The 25,744-nt window shown below is 37.1% G+C and overlaps 1 protein-coding gene across 1 annotated transcript in view; it reads right to left on the bottom strand.

Moving 5' to 3' along the window:
- Window positions 1-25,744, bottom strand: part of myo16 (myosin XVI) — a 203,165-nt gene that overhangs the window by 166,483 nt on the left and 10,938 nt on the right. Inside the window, exons 2-3 of the mRNA XM_067410402.1 lie at window positions 12,701-12,771; window positions 9,156-9,299 (exon numbers count right to left, since the gene is read on the bottom strand). Coding sequence (XP_067266503.1) covers window positions 9,156-9,299; window positions 12,701-12,771 — 215 coding nt within the window. The remainder of the gene's footprint in view (window positions 1-9,155; window positions 9,300-12,700; window positions 12,772-25,744) is intronic.

Raw genomic sequence — 25,744 nt, 5'->3', positions numbered from 1 at the left:
GGCATCTCCTTAAAAGCTTGTCAGTAAACGGCAACTGTTATGATTGGTTAACATTGTTGCGTAGGAAACAGTATCAAAGCCCCCTCGCTATTACACGTGTTTAAGTGTTTTCAAAAGATCCATATAAAATGCTCCTACTCGATCTGGGACGACATTCAAATAAACCATCCACTTGTTTCTGACCATCCACTGGGATGTTTCTGAAGACTGTACAGAGTTGCGAACAAGCCTGCTTCATTCATTCACTCTTCCATTTGGAGCATGTCAGAAACTGAACTCGCATCTATATAATGTATTCAGTGTAGACCGCTTCAGTGATAATAATGGGTTTTGATGCAACACCCACATCTGGAGTAGAGGCAAAAGTCAGCCATTAAAAGGTTAGTTCACCCAAAAATTAAAATTATGTCATTAATGACTCAAACTGTATTCCGAAGATGAACGGAGGTCTTACGGGTTTGGAACGACATGAGGGTAAGGTATTTTAGATTTAGTCCGAGAGCTGAAGAGTGTTTTTGGTGATTAGGACATCCGCAACATGCACACTTATGCACCATTTTAAAAAAATATAGCAATACCAAAATATAAACAATGTAGAATAGCTTGAATACAGCGTGCGTCTCCCTCAGACTGTAAAACGAAGCTCTTGCACACCGGATAACACATCAGCAGCGTCTTACGTCAGCAGCATCACTGCGGAGTCGTGAACGCGGATTGACAACAGACCCGGAACAGAAGACAATGGTGAATAAAGTCATAGTTTTTGTTATTTTTGGACCAAAATGTATTTTCGATGCTTCAACAAATTCTAACTAACCCACTGATGTCACATGGACTACTTTGATGATGTTTTTATTACCTTTCTGGACATGGACAGTATACCGTACAAACATTTTCAATGGAGGGACAGAAACCTCTCGGAATAAATCAAAAATATCTTAATTTGGGTTCCAAAGATGAACGGAGGTCTTACGGTTTTGGAACGACATGAGGATGAATCATTAATGACATAATTTTCATTTTTGGGTGAACTAACCCTTTAAGCAACTGAATGCCAGTGGGCGGGGCATATGGTGTGATGATGTATAACCATTCGGCGACGTCTTGCTCTTGAGGCATTCATATGCAGATGCATTTGCCCATGTGACATTACAAATCCGACAATATCCAATGCAGCTATTTTTGGAGCTTGATTAAAGGAACACTCCACTTTTTTTGAAAATACGCTCATTTTCCAACTCCCCTAGAGTTAAACAGTTGAGTTTTACCGTTTTCGAATCCATTCAGCCGATCTCCGGTTCTGGCGGTACCACTTTTAGCATAGTTTAGCATAGTTCATTGAATCTGATTAGACCGTTAGCATCGCGCTTAAAAATGACCAAAGAGTTTTGATATTTTTCCTATTTAAAACTTGACTCTTCTGTAGTTAAATCGTGTACTAAGACCGGCAGAAAATGAAAAGTTGCGATTTTCTAGGCTGATATGGCTAGGAACTATACTCTCATTCAGGCGTAATAATCAAGGAACTTTGCTGCCGTATCATGGCTGCAGCAGTGCAATGATATTACGCAGCGTCTCTAACAAACGTCTCCATGGTTGCAAGGCACGTTCCCTGTGCAAGCAGGGGCTCACAGCACTGCGTAATATCATTGCACTGCTGCAGCCATGGAACGGCAGCAAAGTTCCTTGATTATTACGCCAGAATGAGAGTATAGTTCCTAGCCATATCAGCCTAGAAAATCACAACTTTTCATTTTCCGTCGATCTTAGTTCACGATTTAACTACAGAAGAGTCAAGTTTTAAATAGGAAAAATATCAAAACTTTTTGGTCATTTTTGAGCGAGATGCTAACGGTCTAATCAGATTCAATGAACTATGCTAAGCTATGCTAAAAGTGGTACCGAGATCAGCTGAATGGATTCGAAAACGGTAAAAACTCAACTGTTTAACTCTAGGGGAGCTGGAAAATGAGCCTATTTTCAAAAAAAGTGGAGTGTTCCTTTAAATGAATGCTTTGTATATAATGATGGAAACATTTTAAGCCATAAAACGTGTGGAATGTTTTAATGGTACATTAAGATCTCCTACATGTCAAAAGATAAAGGCAAATTTGATTTGTCATGTCATGACTCCTTTAAATACCCCATTTGTAGTCCTGCCATTATTTTTCTGTGATGTAGATACATCACCATGTAACATTTGCATAACACCCGCTTGCAAACAAAAGGTAGATACAAGGGCAGGGAGAGTTTATAGCCATGTCATGAAAATGCTGTTTCTAGTTCAATGCGAGGGAAAAACAATTACAATTAATTTAAAAATCAGTGTTTAAAATGTATTTTCACACTATTCCTCAGCAGTACAACCATAGGATTCTCACTATTTTTTAAACAATTGCTTCCTGAACAGTGCAGTTTGATGCAGGTCAGTGAGTTAACGGACATACTTGACGTGTTTTTAACGTGATGGAGAAATGATAATACTTTTTAAGTGTAAGAGAGGTATAGAATAAGGAATACCATAGTGAAACATCCTGCACAAGTTGTGCTTGTGAAGGTGATGCATGATATGAAGGAATGTGGGGTTTGAGCCTATACATCAACTGAATAAAGTGGTTTATGTGGGATTAGCTCCCCCATATTAAACTGCAGATAAAGAGAAGGCTAAACATTATATTATAGATAATATTTCAGTTGTGATACAGACTAAACTAGATCTCTGCATCTATGATGGACGTAGCCAATTGAACTGAACACAGGCATTGTGTGTATACATGTCTGTAGTAGTAGTAGTAGTAGTAATAGTAAAGTGTATTTTGGACACTATTCCTAAAGGAGGTCTGTGATTGAAATGAGCTGGCAGGCGCACATGGTTTGCTGCTTCACGCTCCAATGAAAATCAGGTCGAAAGTGGTCTGGAGTCAGACACACGCACTGAAAAGTAGAGCAGGCATAGCTGGTGTCTCAGCGGTGCACATTCAGAATAACAATAACCAGACGATAGTTTTCTTAGAGGTCTCGATGTGTATTTTCCATGGATATATGAAGATCGTGATCTGTATTTTCACCTGAGGTCTAAATGCAGGAAGTGTGGCTTCATGTGTGATGCACGAGCTGGCAGACTTTCCATGTTCTCTTGATAATAATGAAATGATTTAGTCATTAATATGAAGGATGAAGAAGCCCGTTGGATGAGAAACAGCGTGTGTAGGAATCTTTGTAAATGGGTTTGGATTAAAGGGGGTGAATATCTTCCCCTGGCATGATCCTTTTAGATTCTCTTTAGAGATAAACACACTGACTCATAGTCTGTTTACACCCCAAGGCTTCTAATTTGTGAAGGATATGCTGTTCAATGACAAATTCATGGTATAATGGTCCCTTTTCCCACTATAAGTAAATTTTAGATCATATTAAGATGCTCTGTTTTCCTGCAGTGCATCATAGCCATGTTTAAAGCCAATTTTCAGTTGTATGTTTCAATTACATAGTCGTTGGGGAATCTGAGGGAGGCGACGCACGACTCAATAGCCTGCTGATTTAACAGCCTTTCTAACTCTCTGACGACATCAAACAAATTTGTTATCATTACTGGCAGTCAATCTTAGTCAAACTTTTTCCTCGCAAATGCAAAGCCACAAATCTCAAACGTTATTCCATTCCGTTATTCCATTCTCTTCCATTCTTGATCAGTGAGATTCAAGGACATCTGAAAAAAAAAAGAGTTCAAAAGTTCAAAAGAAAATTCAAAAGTTTTCTGTAAAGAAATAAACCGCACATTTGAAAAATATGACCCAAACTACATGGCTTATCAGTGCCCATAGCAAACAGGCCACATCTGTATGCTGTGCTGTACTGGAGCCAATAAGCAGAAATAATCTTGAGCTTCTTCTCTCCACTCTAACATTTGGAGAAGAAATTCTCCTAAGGAAAGACACTCTTTGAAGTCACAGCGCTAAAAATAACCCAGATGTTACTTTGAGCTTTCACTGACACGCACACAGAGTGAGCTTTCGACTGGCAAAACAGTGACACACTTGTGTCTTAACTGTCTGTGAATCCAAGGGGGAAGTCGAAATATGTGTTTTGGTTAGGGCAGCACAATATAAAAAAAACACCAAAATCACAATATGGCTTAGTGTGATTATCAAAATCGCAAAATCTGCTCCACACAATCTCTGCATTATGCTTATAACGTGCATTTGGGAATGCAATGTGTGCCAACCATTTTACCAGATTTGTAGTGGGAAGCGTTTATGAACCTGTTGCCAACAATAAAGAAGCTTTAAGGGCATTTTCCACCAGAATAGAAGCTTGATGGATATAATGTTTGAGAAAAAAAATGTGATTAAAGGGTTAGTTCACCCAAAAATAATTTTTTTTTGTCATTTATTACTCACCCTCATGCCGTTCCACACCCGTAAGACCTTCGTTAATCTTCGGAATGCAAATTGAGATATTTTTGTAAAAAATCTGATGGCTCCGTGAGGCCTGCGTAGGGAGCAATGACATTTCCTCTGTCAAGATCCATTAATGTACTAAAAACATATTTAAATCAGTTCATGTGAGTACAGTGGTTCAATATTAATATTATAAAGCGACAAGAATATTTTTGGTGTGCCAAGTATATAGTGATAAGACTTATATAGTGATGGCTGATTTCAAATCACTGCTTCAGGAAGCTGTGGAGCGTTATGAATCAGCGGTTCGGAGCGCCAAATTCACGTGATTTCAGCAGTTTGGCAGTTTGACACGCGATCCGAATCATGATTCAATACGCTGATTCCTAACGCTCCGAAGCTTCCTGAAGCTTCCTGAAGCTTCCTGAATATTCTCGTCGCTTTATAATATTAATACTGAACCACTGTACTCACATGAACCGATTTAAATATGCTTTTAGTACATTAATGGATCTTGAGAGAGGAAATGTCATTGCTGGCTATGGAGGCCTCACTGAGTCATCGGATTCCAACAAAAATATCTTAATTTGTGTTCCGAAGATTAACGAAGGTCTTACAGGTGTGGATTGGCATGAGGACGAGTAATAAATTACATTATTTTCATTTTTGGGTGAACTAACCCTTTAAGAGATTAAGACATAAATATTAGTATTGTAATTTTACCAAGTATTTTCTAAGGAGATATATATATATATATATATTTTTTTTTTTTTTTTTTTTTTTAAATAGTACTATATTTTATATTTTATTATTTTATTTATAAATAATTACAATAACAATTAATATTATTAAAGGTACCCTAGAATGTTCTTTCACAAGATGTAATATAAGTTTAAGGTGTCCCCTGAATGTGTCTGTGAAGTTTCAGTTCAAAATTTTTTTTTTAATACATTTTTTTAACTGCCTATTTTGGGGCATCATTAACTATGCACCGATTCAGGCTGTGACCCCCTAAAGTCTCTCGCTCCCGCGATCTGCCATTTTTCGCTATTGTCCTTGCTTGCATACCTAGTCTGATGATTCAGCTGTGCACAGATCCAGATGTTAATACTGGCTGCCCTTGTCTAATGCCTTGAACATGGGCTAGCATATGCAAATATTGGGGTCGTACAGATTAATGATCCCGACTGTTACGTAACAGTCAGTGTTATGTTGAGATTCGCCTGTTCTTCGGAGGTCTTTTAAACAAATGATATTTACATAAGAAGGAGGAAGCAATAGAGTTTGAAACTCAATGTATATCTTTTCCATGTACTGACCTCTTGTTATTCAAGGGTTATTCAATGGTTGCCGAGGTAAATTCAATTTTTGATTCTAGGGCACCTTTAATATTGTTGTTGTCAATTTGATAGTCATATCGAATTGGTAAAAAAAAAAAAAAAAACAGAACGAAAACCTTATTTTTATTTTATACACTCCATATCATTGGAGAATTATTAATTGTTTCTTAAAATAGCAAAGTCATCTTTTGAAAATTCCTGTATTTAAAAATAATTAAAAAAAAAATTGAAAAAAATCATTTTTTTTTTTTTAAAAGAAACACTGAAGACATTCTGTCAGGGTAAGTTAAATCACCTGTGTTTTAGTTTGGAGGATTTGCTGTGTTTGTTTGTGGTAAAGGCAGCGATCTGACAAGATTGCGTGCTGGCTGAACACAGCCTGTCTAAAGACTCAGGGAAATCCTGATCCTGCCTGGATCTGTCAGCACTGTGGAGGATTACGCTCATCTGATCCGGCATGTCCAACATATGACAGAACTTTACTCTAAGCCGTCTTATTCGGATTCCCTCCTGCAAGAGAAACGTGTATGTAGCTCTTTTTACATCCGACTGCAACCCGATACATGTTTGAATTTAAAGGTATAGTTCTGTCATCATTTGCTCACCCTCATGCTGTTTTAAATCTGTTTTAGTAGAGTTTTCTATAAAAAAAAAAAAAAAAAAAAAAAAAAAAAACTATTCTGATTTTTTTTTCCTTTGTAAAAATATCCTGGACGCTCTATTCCACATAATTATATCTGAAGCTCCAAAATGGTCCATCTTTGGAAATGTGCTCAGCAGTTACAAAGGCTGTCAGGAAGGAAGGATAGACACGTATTCTACATCTACACTACAATGTAAAAAATGAGTTAAGCGATTGGTTTAATCAACAGAAACTCAAAATGTTATGTTAACTGAACCACATTAATTAATGAAGTTGATTTGAAAAATGTGATCTTTAATTCATAAACTTAGCAAAAATCTAACCTTTCACAGAAGGAAAATAATTGAAAGTGGGGGGAAAATCACATTATGAAATTAATGTTTTTCTCCAAAACACATTGGCCATAATTATTGGCACCCCTTGAATTTGTTATGATTAAAATATCTCTTAAGTACATTCCCATTCATATTTACATTTTTTGTAGCACACCAGGGTATCATGAACATGAAATTGTCCAGCCATGACTTCCTGTTCCACAGGAGTATAAACATGAGGAAACACAAAGGCCAAATCCCCTTAATCATTCATCACAATGAGAAAAACCAAAGAATATAGTTCTGATGTGCAGCAAAAGATTGTTGAGCTTCACAAAATAGAAAGTGGCCATAAGAAAATAGCTAAAGCATTGAAAATCCCCATTTCCACCATCAGGGCAATAATTAAGAAGTTTCAATCAACTAAAGATGTTCAAATCTGCCTGGAAGAGGACGTGACAACTTGCCCCAGTACAAATAAACACATAGAACATGCTCAAAAAAGAGGTTCAACATGTTAAGTCAGTTATATTCTGAGATTAAATATGTTAAATTAAGCGAGTTATTTGCAGCATTTCATTCAGTTATCATGGATCGATGTGCAAGCCAGAGAAAGTTTGAGTTTAAAGTTCAAAGTAAAGTGGTCTTGCCACCTAATGTGTTTTGACTGAAATGTGTATTGTTTGGATTGAAATAATTGTTTTTCCAAATTCTATAGGCATGACTGTTTATATTTCCAGTTCTGGTTTGAATTTAAAAATTAAAATCAGTAATAACAATTAAGAAGTTGTGTTCTTATTTTTATATAATCTAGTGTGACAAGTTACCTGCCAATGGGGCAAATTGTCACAAGTGCACATTCTCTATTCAACAGTCTTCAACTCCGTAATGAGATAAGATATAGAAATGTAATGAATACAACATATGTGCCCAAGACTTCCTTCTTTCAATTGGTATGACATTTATACCATTGTGATGTATAGTGCTCAGTAAATGTTAGACAGTGTGAAAAGTGTGACAACTTACCCCGCTCTCCCCTACCCCATGCCCACAGTTAAATATACTGCTGGATCTTTAATGTTGTAGGCCTATTTGTTTTGCTGGAGGTCCTGGACATCTTGTTCAGATACATGTTACCATGGATTCTATCAAATACTAACAGATAAAATCAAAACCTGACCGCTTCTGCTAGAAATCCAATAAAGGGTCTGTGGCTGGATCTTCCATCAGTACAATGATCCAAAACAAACATCAAAACCAACAGACAAATGTGTCACTGAGCACAACATTAAGCTTCTGCCATGACTGTCCCAGTTCCCTGACCTGAACCCTAAAGAAAATGAGTGGAGTGAACTGAAGAAAAGAAGCACCACCAACATGGAGCTGGTATTGAATAAAAGGGTGCCAATAATTGTGGCCAACGTGTTTTGGAGAAAAACATTTATTTCATAATGTGATTTTCCCCCCACTTTCAATTATTTTCCTTCAATGAAAGGTTAGATCTTTGATAATTTTATGAATTAAAGATCAAAAGGATAAACAATGCATTTTTACACTCATCTTTGTTCATATTTACCAAGGGTGTCAATAATTCTGAGCACCACTGTGTGTGTATATATTATATATATATATATATTATATATATTATATATATTATATATATTATATATATTATATATATATATATATATATATATATATATATATATATATATATATATATATATATATATATATATATATATATATATATATATATATATATATATATATATATATTTTTTTTTTTTTTTTTATTTATTATTTTTTTTTTTTTTTTTTTTAAACAGTGTACAGAATGCGTTACTGAAATGCACCTCCACACATACACCTGGTCAGTGGTGTGGTGTGTCAAGGAGCTCATTAAATTCTCAATACCCCAGTAAGAGAGTACAGAGAGGTAGGCAGTAGTCATGCAGTTCATCTCTTCCATGTTATTTTTGCTTTCATCCTTCAGTACACAAACCTTTTAATCGCATTAAAGAGAGGTGTCACAGATGACACGAAGAGAAATTAAAAGAATTTTCTTTAAAACCCCATTAAAACACTTGACAAGTAGTTTTCTTTCCTGTGTTGGCCCTGCAATCCCTGAAGAAAGCTATCTATTAGCTACAAGATAGCTTCAAGATTCAAGATAAATCATTATGATTTTTGCTCACTTTTTCCAGAACAAAAACAATTGTCAATATGTTTATGTCTGTTATACTTTGAAGTGAAATTTAAGGTTTTGAAGTACACTAAGCTTATATGATCTCAAAGCTAATATACAAAATTTGATTTGATGGTGTCTGTGTGTGGTGTATTCGTATTGTATCATATTGTAATATTGAAACAAGCAATTTCAGTATAGCTGCTTTGAAACAATATGTATTGTGAAAAGCCTTATACAAATAAATTTGAATTGAATAGTACTCCTCACCAGCAGTAGCAGCAGCACCATATCTGCGTGATCGCAGGCGCAGGCCACATGCAGGGCGGTCCAGAGGTCCTCATCCTGCAGGTTGACATTCAGTCCCTTCTCTATCAAAATCTCTGCTGCGAACACATTGTCATGGCGGGCACACTGCAGAGACAAAAGCAAGCAAGGATGTAGACATGTAGCATTCCCAGTCACAAAGGAGCAATGAGGATTTCTGTTCTCATCTAATAGAATATCTCCACGTTCAAAAATATTTGTTTTTTAAGTGTATTAAGTGTGATAAAAATATTGATTGCACTTTTGTGACTTTAAGTTCTGTTTTTTGGTGTATTTTATGGAAATGGCATACAGTGAGTCTCAAACTCCATTGTTTCCTCCTTCTTATATAAATCTCATTTGTTTAAAAGACCTCCGAAGAACAGGCGAATCTCAACATACCACCGACTGTTACGTAATATATATAACGTAACGTATATTTGCATATGCCAGCACATGTTCAAGGCATTAGACAACGGCAGCCAGTATTAACGTCTGGATCTGTGCACAGCTGAATCATCAGACTAGGTAAGCAAGCAAGAACAATAGTGAAAAATAGCAGATGGAGCGATAATAACTGACATGATCCATGATAACATGATATTTTTAGTCATTTTGTAAATTGTCTTTCTAAATGTTTTGTTAGCATGTTGCTAATGTACTGTTAAATGTGGTTAACGTTACCATCGTTTATTACTGTATTCACAGAGACAAGAGCCGTCACTATTTTCATTTTTAAACACTTGCAGTCTGTATAATTCATTAACACAACTTCAATCTTTATAAATCTCTCCAGCAGTGTAGCATTAGCCGTTAGCCACAGAGCATATATCAAACTCATTCAGAATCAAATGTAAACATCCAAATAAATACCATACTTACGCGATTAGACATGCTGCATGACGAACACTTTGTAAAGATCCATTTTGAGGGTTATATTAGCTGTCTGAACTTTGTTTATGCAGTGATAGAGTCGAGAGCTCAGGAGGGGGTGGAGAACGCGAGCAATTAAAGGGGCCGCAGCATGAATCGGCGTATTTCTATTTATGCCTCAAAATAGGCAGTTAAAAAAATTAACTTTAGTTTAAAATTAGCTTTAGTGAATAAGTGCTTTAACTCCATCCAGATATTATTTAACTAATCTACTGTGCATTTGAGAAATGAGAAATTTAAATGGATTAAAAAGATTTAACTCTTTTCACATCAGAGGCTGATTTCTGTTAGAGCTGCAATCATCGAAATTGTAATTAAAAAGTTAATTACATATATTGCATTGGGTATGAATGGTTGATTTCAAATGCAGCACCATAAAAATGTATTGTTTTCTGTTTGAGCATCTCTTGACTCCTAGAGAGTGCCAAGACTTAATTAAACTGTATCCAATTACCACTGAAATTGGATTTGTTTCTGTTTAGCTCTACTATACCCTGGCGAACCTTTTAAATTTATTTACCTCTCCTATGGTCACAAAATTAATTAACAAAAATTGAGTCATCCATCTTGCTTGAGTGTAGTGCTCAAACACTGGACCGGGTCTATTAAAGTCAGTGTCACAGAATGGTGTCAAATGTTTCCCAGAGTTACAATGAACCAACTAAAGGGAGTGTAATGGATGCCGACCATTTAGTTGACAAGCGGGCATTGAACAGAACATGTTGAATTGTCCAATAAAGGAAAATAAATTAAGATCTTTAATCTTGCTAAGCTTTTCAAAAAAGGGATCAAATATTGGCTGTTCAAAGTCATTTGACTGGGAACAATAAGTTTTATTTATTTATTTTTTTAAGTTTTTATTTTTATTTTTTTTTATATTGAGGCTGATCATATTTGGTCACACCTTAGATTATAGGGTCTAATACTCAGTATTAACTAACTATTAAAGGATTAGTTCACTTTCAGATGAAAATGACCCCAAGATTTACTCATCCTCAAGCCATCCTAAAGCCGTGGTCACACAAGACTTTGAACGAGCAAAATTTCTTCGGATGCTGTAACGGTCGCGATATGACGTCACAGTCTCCAGCGTCTTTTTTAGAAACATGAATTCAACACATAATTTAAAGTAATACATTTACTACAAAAATATCATTCTTTTAATTCAGCCAAGAGGTCATGTCGTGACGAAACGATCTTCTATCTTCGAATTCGCAGGTCAGAGTTCACCAAACTTGAACTTTGGAACGCAGCGAAATGCAAAATTTTTCACATGAGCTTGAATTTCCAGTCTGATGCATTCACATGCGTTTGAACGGAAGTCAATGGAACGAAAAATGCAGTGTGCACCTCAAGTCTAATTGACTTTCTTCTTCCTGATGAACACAGTCTGAGTTATATTAATAAATATCCTGACGTGTGCAAGCTTTATAATGGCAGTGCAATGATATTACGCAGCGTCTCTCACAAACGTCTCCATGGTTGCAAGGCACGTTCCCTGTGCAAGCAGGGGCTCACGGGCGCTGCGTAATATCATTGCACTGCTGCAGCCATGATACGGCAGCAAAGTTCCTTGATTATTACGCCTGAATGAGAGTATAGTTCCTAGCCATATCAGCCTAGAAAATCGCAACTTTTCATTTTCTGTCGGTCTTAGTACATGATTTAACTACAGAAGAGTCAAGTTTTAAATAGGAAAAATATCAAAACTCTTTGGTCATTTTTAAGCGCGATGCTAACGGTCTAATAAGATTCAATGAACTATGCTAAGTTATGCTAAAAGTGGTACCGCCAGAACCGGAGATCGGCTAAATGGATTCGAAAACTGTAAAACTCAACTGTTTAACTCTAGGGGAGTTGGAAAATTAGCCTATTTTCAAAAAAAGTGGAGTGTTCCTTTAACCACTTGGAGCCGCATGGAGTACGTTTTTGATGGATGGATGCACTTTCTTGAGCTTCATACTCGTTGGTCCCATTCACTGCCATTATAAAGCTTGGACATGTCAGGATATTTATTAATATTTCTCCGATTGTGTTCATCAGAAAGAAGAAAGTCATATACACCTAGGATGGCTTGAGGGTGAGTAAATCTTGGGGTAATTTTCATTTTAAAGTTAACTAGTCCTTTAACTACAACTTCTGCCCCAATGAACTCCTAATTACTGCTTATTAATAGTTAGTAAAGTAGTTGTTACATTTAGGTATTAGGTAGGAATTAGTAGATTGTAGAACATGGTCATGCAGAATAAGGCATTAATATGTGCTTTATAAGTAACAATACACAGCCAACATCCTAGTAATATGCATGCTAATAAGCAAGTAGTTAATAGTGATAATTGAACCCTACACTAAAGTGTTGCCATTTTCATTTCCAATTTTGATCACAAACAGCCAAGGTGTGAGTTTTTTTTTTTTTTTTTTTTTTTTTTTTTTTACCACTTAGACCCTATTGGGACACTGCTTTAAAAAGGGAAAGGTAGAATTTCTGCAGAGGACACCACAGTCGGAGTGTATGACAGCTCAGGAGGCAATGCACATGTAAGTGAATTTGTCAGAGCTTGTCCTTATGTTCTTACCAGATGGAGCAGAGATCCTCCTGAGGAAATCACTGTGTTCAGGTCAGCTCCCTCCTTCAGCAGCCTCAGCACTGGAACAAAAGAAATGCAAAGAGGGATGAATATATCTGCAAAATGAACACTTCATGAAAACTTAGTGACCCATTCTACACATATAGTGAGGATATATGATTAATTGTTAGAATCTCTAAAAGACAATGGAGTCATACACTGGCTCCGTTCCAAAACTTATGCCTGGCTCACACTACAGGAGTTTTAAAATCCTATCCAATTGTAAAATCTGGTTGCAGCACACACTTCAGGAGAATCTTTGCAGATTTTCTTCCCTCAAATCTTAAACATAATCACACTATAAGATTTGAAATTCGCTGAGCATCACACACTACAAAATGTTATTAAGATTATCTGCCAGAGGAAGCGTGTCACGTGATCTACGCAGCAGATCGAAAGCGGATGTAAACAAAATGGCTAGGCTCCTGAAACACGGAAACTTGCTGTAGCAATAATAATCGTTTGTTGTGAGAAAACATAAAAGCGGAAGAATAAACGAGTGTGGATGAAAAAAATCGTTGAGGAGACGGGCTCAACGTGGATTGTCAGTTCTTCAGCGAGAAATGGAGGTAAAATTGACCTTTTATTACTATCGTAGTGTGCTAGAATGTTTACCGTTATAATATTGCCTGCCTACTGTAGTTCAAAAGCGCTAGTGTCACCTTTTACATTGTAGATTCCTTGATCTTGGTTTTGCGGTCGCCATTTCGAAATGTCTGTCACTTTCGTCGCGTCGTATACTTGTTTCCAATTGGCTATTGTGACAGTACTGATGTTATTACAATCTTGCTCATCCCGATAAATATTAAACATGTTTGATATGATCAGGGTGAGCCCGATTTGTGTGAGATCAGATGGGGAGGTGCAAGATTTTATCTGTGAATGTCTCACATTACCAGATAATCTGTGCCGAACATCGGAACCGATCGAGGTCGTGGACAAGATTTTTTCTCAGATTCTCTGGAGGGGAAAATCAGGTATAAATCGGCCTAAAACTCCAGTAGTGTGAGCCAGGCATTAGTGTGCTGCCTAGCTGTCTATTGCCTACATAGGCTCCAGCCTTGTAAAGCAGCATCCTAACTGAAATAGAATCTCGTAATTAACTTTGAAAACTGCACATAGACGGAAACAACTAGTACTACTTCGATGAAGTACAATATTTGGTATTAGCATGTTGCTAAGCTAACAAACATGCAGAAGTACACCCTAACACTCCGTTAAAAAAAAAAAAAAAAAAAAAAACTTTTTTTGGTGGTACTGAACATCTAATAATGAAGTATTTATCTCCCTTTGTCCACCATCTTGGACATACTTTTCACAGAGCCAATAATAACAGGACCTTCTCCAGAAAACTAGTTTACTCTATAAACTAGGATCAGACTAAAAGCCCATTCACACCAAGGATGATAACTATAATAACAATAAATATATTGTTTTAAATTCTAAATTTAAGAATAGTAGAGTTCACACCGCAACTAAAACAGCACAGAGGAACAATATGGTTGGAATCACTTTCACAGCGATTTTTTTCCAACTAATGAATAATAAATTTTTAAAAAAATATTGACAGCCATTCAGAATCCACAGGACTTTAATGAGCTAAAGCAGCAGATGGCAAAACTGCAGCACACGCTTATAATAAAACAGAATGTTATAGTGTGTTGGTGGACACTAATATAGTTATCTTTATTGTTATCTTTACAGTTACTGTTATCGGTGTGACCTGGCCTTTACAGCCTTTGTCTCTATTCTTAACCATCACTGTTGACAGCCACTGAATCTCTCAGTGTCTAGAGAATATTGACAGCTTCATCCTGTATTTTCCTCCGGCCTGAGCTCAAGTGCACTACATCACACACGGCTAAGTCCCACTGACTTTAATTACTGAAGAACCTATCAGACACTTTATATTAATACCCACCAAAATGCACCAAAAAGACCTAGAATGGCATTTACTGTAAATGAACACAATAAAGAAGGGAAGGGACTCTATGTTGATCCCTATTAAAGATGAATGATAGAATGTGCATACAGACACTCACACAAATGTTGGCATATTCCTGAGGGATTTTTCAGCTCCATAGCGTGACAACATACTCTGGAATTGTGTTTCAAACTTGCTCAGTAGGGAACAAATCTGCTTACACAGAGAAATGACAGAGGGATGACAGAGGCCCATATGATCTCAGCTGAGGTTTAAATCACTAAAGAGTGAAGAAAAGACAGATGTGCACACAAAAACAAAAATGTTAGCATCAGCAGGTTAGCCTACTGAGGCTATCTGGCATTCACTCAGCCGTATCGAAAGGAATATCTATTCAACGGATCATTATGCCAGAAAGAAAGATTTTAAGCAAACACACAAAGGGAAGAAGACAAAAACGTAGTGTAAAGGCCCATTCACACCAAGAACAATGAGAATAACAATGCTAACTATATTAGCATCCACACCAGCACACAATATCATTCTGTTTATTATAACTGTATCCTGCAGTTACGTCAAGATTGAGCTCTTTAAAGTCAAGTGGATTCTGATTGGCTATTTATGTGTGTACCGTTCATCAGCTGGAAAAAAAAAAAAAAAAATGTTCTTAAAATTATCAATAGTGAAACAGCTGTCTATATTTGACAGCTATACAGCAGAGGGTAAATTCATAAGCAGTATTTTATGCTGCTTTTTGGAGCTTGTCGTTTTATTGTATGGAAAACAGCAACTCTAGACATTACAATAAACTTTTTGTGTCTTGCGAATGTGTCTTTGTTACATTGTAATTATAAAATTATGTATTGTGTACTATCTATGTACTAACAACATGTACTTACTATAGGGTTAGGTTTAATTGCTAGTAATTATGCGTAATTTACTTTTATTACTATAGTAAGTACATGTAACTGTTAACAAGAACACTATTCTCCATTTCCTTGACAACTGTGACTATGCGACAAGTACATTAGCTATGGCGAGTGTGTTCTCAAACGTAAGTGTGATGGATGGCTAGGACGCTGAATGGGAGAATCTCAGAGATCACTCAGCAATCCCCATCAGGAAATTGAACCCTTCTTTGGATTATACAGAGCTGCCAACACAGGAAAATAAAAATGAATGAAGATCCTAGAGAGGAAATGAGGCAGGGAGTAAGGCTTGTAAAGGACAAGTGTTTGATGTACGCCAAAGCAATCAAAGGCTATTCAGCCATAAAAGCGTTGCTATGCAATGTGCCAGATTAGCTTGATACAGCTAAGAAGCAAATTTTTCAATCACCATAACACAATGATGGCCGTGCATTTCAATCGCATGAACCTACGCCACTGCAAAACATGTAATCAATGCTAATCACATAAGTCTTGCCAGCTCATTGGATAGACAAGCTCCAACAGATCAATAGGTTTTAAACTAGGTAATAAATCTGTACCTGGGTGATTTCTGCCACACATATGTGCTACATTCACTACTTGCCAGGACATAGTGAAGGTTAATTACAATGGTAATTATGATATGATCAATCTGGTAATACACCTCTACCCAAATTATATTATGACCCACACAGGAGTGGTTACTATCTCAAACAGATGTGCTTGTGGATGACCCCTGATGTTGAGTATTTGGCCTGTTTATTTCACACTATCTATTTATGCATGAGAACATGCCCACTCTGAGTAGCGGTGGTGAGGTAGAGCAGTTCATGCTAATACTACAGTCTACACTCATTCTTATTTATGAGGCGTTGTTATAGCAATCTGACTCAGCGATATGCGTTGCTGGCTTGTTTGTTAAACCTGATAACGCTGAATGCTGCAAACATCTATGTGACCTCCATTATGCTTTGCGCAACAAGAAACCAACCAAAAAACAACAAAACATCAGCTTTAGCAAGGTGTACTACCCTCACGCCACTGTAGCAAACTCAAACAACGCCCTGGAGAACAAAGTTAGATTATTACGAGAAAACAAATGTGCAACTACAATGAGCGAATACAATAGGTTGTTTGCAATCACGTGGTTCTGGTGACGCGCGAAATACCGGTGGAGAGCAAGCAGTGAAAATTAGAATGGAAGAGATGGAGAAAAGTCCTTTCTGTGTTGGTTTAGAAAGCTGTAAACAGAAAATCACAACATATGTTGGACGTGATCTTTATGTTATGAAGATGAGCGACTTTCCCACTGAACTGAAAGACTTTCCTGCCATCGAGGAAGTCGATTTAGAGAATGTGAAGCTGCCGTCACGCCGCGTTCAGTTCTAGTCTGGGTTTGTTTATGTCGCGCTTCCTTTCTGCTAGTGAAGTTAGGGAAGTATTTTTGATTTTCTGTCACGATTGTGAAAAATGTCGCCATTGTACGTCATTTATGCTGAATCGAGAATTGCAACAGGAGCTCAGATCATCATTCAAAGAAAAAACTGGACGGTGTAATACAATTGTTGCCTTTTATACGTGTAAAAACACACCAAGGGAAGCAGATTGAGGAGGTGATGGAAAGACGCCGTATATCAAATCTAATAATGTCACTGATTTAACCCACTACTTCTCACTCAATAAAATAATCACATAGTTGAATGTTTTTGAAAGTGTCTTTGTTGTTGAATCGACTTCTGTCAGCTTGTTAAACATTTATTTGGACATTTTCTATTATGATGGTTGAAGCAGCAGCGCATGACATTGTTCTCATGGTAACCAGATCAACATTGTGAACGGAATACTACAAAACTGAAGTGAAATTACCATTAAATGGGATAAAATAGCTTCTCTTCCCTGCAAACAGTATGAAGAATGTGGATATTTAACCAAATCAAAAACAAATAAGGTAAGCAGGTACCATATTAATTTCAGTATCAGCAGACGCAAAACGCTATTAAAAGGCGACAACTTTTAAAGTTAAACAATATAAGTTATAAAAAACGGTATAAGTTATGTAAACGATATAAACACCTTCTGGGTTCTCCATTTTATCGATTTTAGCAACCATAAACGACGTAAAACATACGAATTTTGAGTTTTTGATAGGATTCCTATATAGAAAATACACTCCCTGCCCTCCAGACTCATTCACACTGCTGCTGTGACGTCATGTGCAAACAACCCATTACAGCTGAAATGGCTACTTGATGGAATCATGTTGTGTGCGAAAAAATTGATTTGCTTCTGATACAAAAACATCAGTCCAATCAACTTCAATCAATGCTGTTCACATAGAATCCGACTCAGATGCTCTGACCCATTATTAATCAACTTGTCCAATCTGCAGTCATTAGCAGTCAGGGAGCTTAATTAATTTCCCAAGTCTCTTTGCTCTAATGAGCACCAGAAAAGCCTTTTTCCTACCTAGGGCAAAATCTTCATCATGCTTCCATTACTCTTGGGTAGACTTTTTCACTTTTTTTTTTTGTTGTTGTTGTTTGTGGGTTAAGGGTGGTTTGAGTTGCTAAAGGGATGGAAGCAGCCCCCCTTTGAGAAAAAAAACAATCAACATATTAATGCAACAATATTCATTATGTCCTCAGATTCTGGAAAATTACACCTACTTGTTGGAAAATTAGATGGTGTTCTGGTATTAAAAGTGATAGTACACCCAAACATTCTGTCCATTTGAGACATACTAGGGCAAAATAGTGTATGCCCACAATTTGATTTTTTTTTTTTTAACTATTATGGATATGATAATTCACAATCTGCATATGCATAGGGTTTCATTTAGGTTTAGTTGCTAGTAATTATGCGTAATTTACTGTTATTACTATAGTAAGTACACATAACAGTTAGCTCAGATGCATCAGGATACATCAGAATGCCCTGGCCTTGTGACATTCTTTCTTCTGAGGGACACAAAATTAGATGTTTACCAGAATGTCAGAGTTGCTCTTTCCATTGAATGAAAGTGCTTTAAGTTCCAAAATGGGCTATTAGCTCCAAAAATTACTAAAAAGCCCATAAAAAACATCATAACAGTGACCCACACAACATGGATGCTACATTCCAAGTCCTCTGAAGTAATACAGTTGCTTTCTGTGAGGAACAGACCAAAATTTAAAACATTATTCACTGTAAATCTTGCTTGATAGCCGTGCCACCATTCACTTTTCACCATTCTACTGTAAGAACAGCTCTAAATAACTCCTTTGGTGTTCTACAGACACAACGGTCATACTAGTTTCAAATGGTATGTGGGTGAGTACACGATGAAAGAATCTTCATTTTTGTGCGAACTGTCCCTTTAAGAAGCTGTTTAGCAAATGGCATGAATGATACGTCTAGTAATAATAGTGCATAATGTTTGCATGGGCACAAGGCTATAATTTACAAAATGGTCCAGTTAACCATGGAGAAAATGTGTTAACTCTGTGAGGTCTTCAGAGGACAGACATTCTGCTGATGGCAAAGAGAGAAAACAACCTGTGCATGTTAAAATGGCACTATGGAGCCTGATGAGCACATCTGTTAGATGGCCCGGCTGCAGGCATTAAAGGAAACACCAGGGACCTGCAGAGTCAGGCCTCTTTACTGACCGCAACTAAATAGAGGTCAGTAGACACACTTAGACCATAAGGTGTCTTTGCACACTGGTGGGAAGCATGTTGTGCTACTGTATCAGAGTGGATTATTACTGGTGGAACCAATTTTTGACTCATTTGGGTCAAATAAACCATAAAGCCTAACATACTGTTATCATTGCTAGACGTTTACAGAGCTCAAATGGACCAGACGCAGATGGTCTAATATTCAGTTCTGGAATGAAACTGTACTTTGTTGGAATTATCCGAACATTTCGGTGCTCCGGTTTATTGGAATGTGCTCTGTCGGCACTTGTCTGATAAGGCTAATATGTGTTTTCCTCTGTGTGGTTGATAATCTGCTGCATTTCCTAAGACTTGATGTTGGGCGCAAGAGTGGGCGAAATTCAACCTGTCACGGGAAAATGGGAAAACAGCTGTTGGAACCATATGTGGCGTTTCCATGGAAACCAGGCATGGGGAAAGGAGAGGATGAGAGAGGAAAAGGCAAGATAGTAGGATATGAGAGATTAAAAGATAAGGAATATGGATAACATGGGAATGCTCTTGATACTTTTGGATTCCACGGACTGCCACATTTGATAAGCTCTTCATTTTCACATATAAATACCAATGTATATGGTGAAAAACATATTATATTATATATACACACTTGATATATCCACTATTTTTGGAAATATTATTACAACTGAAAATAACTGTTTTCTATTTGAATTTACTTTAAAATATAATTTATTCCTGTGATGGCAAAGCTGAATTTTCAGCATCATTACTCCAGTCTTCAGGGTCATATGATATTTCACAAATCATTTTAACATGCTAATATGATGCTTAAGAAACATTTCTTATTATTACAAATATAATTTCTATGGAAACCCTTTTTTTTTTTTTTCTTCAGGATTCTTTGATTAAATGGAAAGTAGAAATTAGAAGAACTACTAAATCAACCACTGCACTAAAACAAGGATTTTAAGTGTGGCTTTAAAGGTGCCCTAGAACGTCGTTTTAAAAGATGTAATATAAGTCTAAGGTGTCCCCTGAATGTGTCTGTGAAGTTTTAGCTCAAAATACCACAGATTTTTTTTTTTTATTCATTTTTTTAACTGCCTATTTTAGGGCATCATTAACTATGCACCGATATATAGGTTGCGGCCCCTTTAATTCTCGTGCTCCCCTGCCCCGGGAGCTCGCGCTTGCCTTGAACAGCATAAACAAAGTTCACACAGCTAATATAACCCTCAAAATGGATCTTTACAAAGTGTTCGTCATGCAGCATGTCTAATCGCGTAAGTATTGTATTTATTTGGATGTTTACATTTGATTCTGAATGAGTTTGATAGTGCACTGTGGCTAAAGCTAACATTACACACTGTTGGAGAGATTTATAAAGAATGAAGTTGTGTTTATGAATTATACAGACTGCAAGTGTTTAATAACGACAGTCTTGTCTCCGTGAATACAGTAAGAAACGATGGTAACTTTAACCACATTTAACAGTACATTAGCAACATGCTAACAAAACATTTAGAAAGACAATTTACAAATATCACTAAAAATATCATGATATCATGGATCATGTCAGTTATTATTGCTCCATCTGCCATTTTTTCGCTATTGTTCTTGCTTGCTTACCTAGTCTGTTGATTCAGCTGTGCACAGATCCAGACATTCTGCCCTTGTCTAATGGCTTGAAAATGAGCTGGCATATGCAAATATTGGGGGCGTACACCCCGAATGTTACGTAACAGTCAGTGTTATGTTGAGATTTGCCTGTTCTTCGGAGGTCTTTTAAACGAATGAGATTTATATAAGAAAGAGGAAACAATGGAGTTTGAAACTCAGTGTATGGCTTTTCCATGTACTGAACTCTTGTTATTCAACTATGCCAAGGTAAATTGAATATTTAATTCTAGGGCACCTTTAAAATAAATAGTAAAAACACATACATATGCATCTTTGGCCCCATTTACACCTGGTATTAAGATGTGTTTTGGTCAATCGGATCACAAGTAGACGAAGGAGACACCATTTACATGTGTTTTAATCTAGTCTCTTTTGTCCACTTTCAACCATTTCTGTCCTGATTTCTTTGAGGGGAGGGTCTATGGGCAGGTAAATGTATGTTTTTAGATCTTTCGATAAATAAGCTTGTGCAATTTACATATGAACGTGCCAGGAGATGACAGAAAAATGTATAGAGCGCATCAGCTTTCGTTTCTGTTCTGACAGTTGCAAGACCACACCAAATGCTGTGAGCGTGTGCTAGAAATCAGGAATGGTGAGAGAACATTGTGTTTGGTACATTTTTCATCTTCAAACCAAAGCCATTAAGTCAGTAGGTGGAGAGTAGGCGATCTTTTGTGGCTGTTTGAACACTTTCAACCACATGAGCATCTATACTACGAAAGCAATCCAGTCAAATGCTTTTCGACTACCTCGGGAAGTGGTCAGAAGTGGACAGGCTCAAAACGTTCTAGACCCCGTTTAGATCTGACCAAAACGCATCTTAATACCAGGTGTAAACAGGGCGTTTTAGTATGGCCAATCAGCATGTAAGCTTGAGAAAACCCAACCATCGAAATCCTACCTGAGAAGTGGTCACAGGAGACTAATTTGAGACACATTACAACCACGTGTAAACAAATCTCCCTCACATGACCTTTTGTTCACATGAGAGGCCAAACAGAGAATAAGGGACTAGTGTATAGTCCTATTTGCCTCAGTGAATGTGGGGGTTGTTGGTCTGTGTTGAGATATGGAGGACTTTGTTGCTAAGGATTTTTTGCCAGATAAACAAACCAAACCTTTAGAAAACAGCTTCTATTGTGCTTTGAACTCTTGAGTTAAATCAAATCCACTGCTGAACTGTAATGAAGTGCATGAGTGTATCTTGCATAACACACTACAATAGTGCATTATGTTCTGCAGCAGGATACAGGTGTCATCCATTAGCCATAACATAATAGCAAAAGGGGAGCCAGTCATCTAGGCAGTGTGGATGGGCCTAGACCATGTTAATGTATAACGGTAATGGGGGGAGGGGGGCAAGAGAAGTGCACACAACAAAATGTCGTCTCTAGAGGTCTGAATTCAATCAGTGGCACCTCAAACATATCGAATCATTCCGATAGCATGTATACAACAATTTGAAACAGTGCAGCTCACAGGTTTTGGTGCTGAGCTAATGTGTTGTCTACTGTCTAGATAGGCAGCTGTCTTCTCAAATGGAACCTCATAAGTAACATTCTACATGCTGTAGGCAGAGCTATTCATGTGAAACAACTCAAAATTGAGTTTGGTGTTAGCATGTTGCTAATGTAAGGGAGGCTAGCTAGTAAAAGCTGTGCGGGTAAACATCACTCCCCTGGTTTCAAGAGGCACATTGGCGACTAGAGACTGTAGTTTTTAGCGTCCTTGTTAGAGCACCCGCCTGCCATGCAGGAGACGACATTTCGAATCCTGCTCAGAGCGGGTCGAGTAGGACTGGTTACATTACGCTAACAGCTCAGTACTCTTATAAGGCCAGAACACACCAAGCCAACACCGACGAACTAGGTGACGAAAGCAGACTGTGGGGTTGGCTCACGTCAGCAGCGTCTGGGTCCAAAGTTGGCCTGACACACCAAACCAACGCTAAACAGCCGACGGCCAAGTAGCACATAAGTTCTGCGCTTGCGTGAGATGAAATGCCTTTCCGTACCAGCAGATGGCAGTAGCTGAACAGCCAATCAGAATGATCAAATGGCCCGACGGACCAACGAGCTCCGACGGTGATTCAACATTTCGAATCGGCCAAAAAAAAGCTGACGAGGACCAACTTCAGCCGATGGTGCGGAACACACTGAGAAAACTTAGTCAGCTGAAGAAGAAAAACTGCCCGACGTCCGACCGTCGGCCTGGTGTGTTCCTGCCTATAGCATGCAAATATAGCACACAAATAGTTGGGAAATAGCAATTTTTAGGTTGATTTTGTTTCTTTCTATAATATAAAGATTATAAAATAAAAGTATAAATATAGGCCAAATGTATTTTGTAGCTTAATTAAGTGAACATTTCTCTCACCTCATCTTCTTTTTTGGTTTTATTTATATTTCACTGCGATTGTCTCAGCTCAGACATGATCTTTAAATTGATCTTTTGGATTCTCATTCAGGGTTAAACCCATTCCATATCCATCTTTCGGTCCTTTCCTCATTTGTACCCCCACATTCCTCAATGTTCCCCCATCAATGACAAGAGACTTCAGCCTTTCATCTCTTAAATGAATCATCTTCTCCTCCAGAAAACAGCAAAGCAAGTTTCTCTTTATCTCTAAACCTGAGAGAATTCCGTTGGGAGTTCCAGTCAAGCATAGATTCTTCATGTTTTTGAAATGGGCTTTGTAGGCCTGCCTATGTTTTTCTGATCAGGGGAGAATTCAGTCCTTGACAATAAGAGGAGGAGGATTTGGGGGCAATGGGGAGGTTAAAATGGGCTCACTGGGGTGAAAAAAAGAATTCCAGCTACTTGAAGGAGCTGAAAATATTAATAACAAAAAAAAAAAAGTCAAAACCTCGTCATGTGTAGTCAGTGCTCTGATTCCATTCAAATTCCTAACAGAAACCTTTTCACTCAGAAAGAGCTGAAGCGACAGTTGACATCTTGGCATTGTATCGCATCTTATCTGGCAAAATGGACCGTGCCTTGGATTGGAAGACACAGGCCAGTTTGGTACCCAACAGTTGTGGACAAAGTATACAAAAATCAAGTACAGATACCCTAGTAAAATATTATTCCAGCAAAAGTATAAGTACTTATTTTTCAATTTACAAAAGTACTTTTAATGTATTAAAGTAAAAAATACTGATCAATGTTTACTATTAGTTCCAGCCAGAACTAGACTTATCATTAAACTTCAATATATTAAAATATCAGTTTAAGTTACAGATTATAATATACCATAACGTCTGTTTATCTTATTTTTTACAATTTTTTATGTAAATAACAGACATCACTTGGGGCAAAATGTGTTAACATATGTGGAGGAACGCTATGGAAACATAGTATTTTTATATCATTTTAAACTGAAGCGAGGGAAGATGCATGGGTATTAATTTGTGTCATTTTACCTAAAATAGCCTGTCCCACACAGATGGTGACATATAAACACGGACAAGTCCACATTCATGCATTACAATGGGTTTAAACAGCTTGCCCTTTTATAACAGATTTAGTTCACAAATAACCAACAGACATGACCTAAAGTTGATTTTCATTTACAATAATCAATACAGTTCAACAGGTTCCTTGAAAAGAATCAGCTCATTCTCGAATCGGACATTACTCTTGAGTCTCGGAGAGGGTGGCAATTTCTTCAGTTCAAACTAACAAGAAACGATATGTTTTTTTATGAAACATAGTGGAGTAAAGAGAATAAGATGCTTCGGAATGTAGTGAAATAAAAGTAAAAATAGGAAAGTGTGCCAAATGTTTGGATTCATAGAGTCACTTTAAATTTGATCTTTAAATTGTGGGAATACAAAAGCCATCACTTTTATTTTCTCACCTAGGTTTTAAATGGGGTCATGTCCAAAACAATGGTTTTTACATTTTGCTTAATTGGCTAAATCATACGAATTTGTGTGATCTCACTCGTATGTTTTTGTACAATCTGTTTAAAGCCAAGTGATAGGTAAGTTTAGGGGCAGGGTTAGGGTCCTTCATAATGAGTTTTTAAAAATGCTAAGTTTTTGAGTTTTTAAAATAGTACGCAATTTGTAATTTGCTATTAATTAATTTATTTAGTTTTCCTGCCAAGTCCAATACAGTTACTACTTAAAACTATATTGTATTTGATGGGGGATGTATTAAAGGATGTACCAACATCCTTCAGTAAAAATGGACATTAGTTTGATTTTAAAAGACACCCATTGACACTATCTGCAGTTACACCATTATAATTGTCAATCCTCAAAGGTAAGATGTTAAAAATTGACTGAGAAGTAAGAATTCATCTAGTTACAAACAAACATAAAGTGTTCTTCTAAAAGCTTGCATTTTATAGTTCTCATTCACCCTGCTAGATTCATTATTTAGCATAGACAAAATCAGACATTAAATTAAACACTATAGTAGGTCTGAAATAGAAGAGAGATCAAACTGTATGTTCTCAATATCGAAGTTGAACTTTATATCTTCATCTGTGTTATTTCTTGCCAATTTCCATCTCGTCACACAAAGTGTATTGCAGGAATGCCACTAACACTGCATCACAGTGGGCTGCTAGGGGCTTGTAAATACTCTCATTTGCTCACTCCCACTGCTCTGTCATTATTCCATTATCCTGACAGCCATTTTATGTTTCCTCTGCAAACCACCTGCCAAAATACATGACCATGATATGTTACATCATTCCGACCCATTCCAAAGGCTTTCAAAAGTAGGACACGCTACTTCAATCCTAATCCTTGTGTAAAATGACTTCAGAGTCTCTTGAGGTTCAGAGAAT

This window comes from Chanodichthys erythropterus, chromosome 14, assembly GCF_024489055.1.
Source record: "Chanodichthys erythropterus isolate Z2021 chromosome 14, ASM2448905v1, whole genome shotgun sequence".
Classification (NCBI taxonomy): domain Eukaryota; kingdom Metazoa; phylum Chordata; class Actinopteri; order Cypriniformes; family Xenocyprididae; genus Chanodichthys; species Chanodichthys erythropterus.
This window is presented reverse-complemented; position numbering and strand designations above follow the sequence as displayed.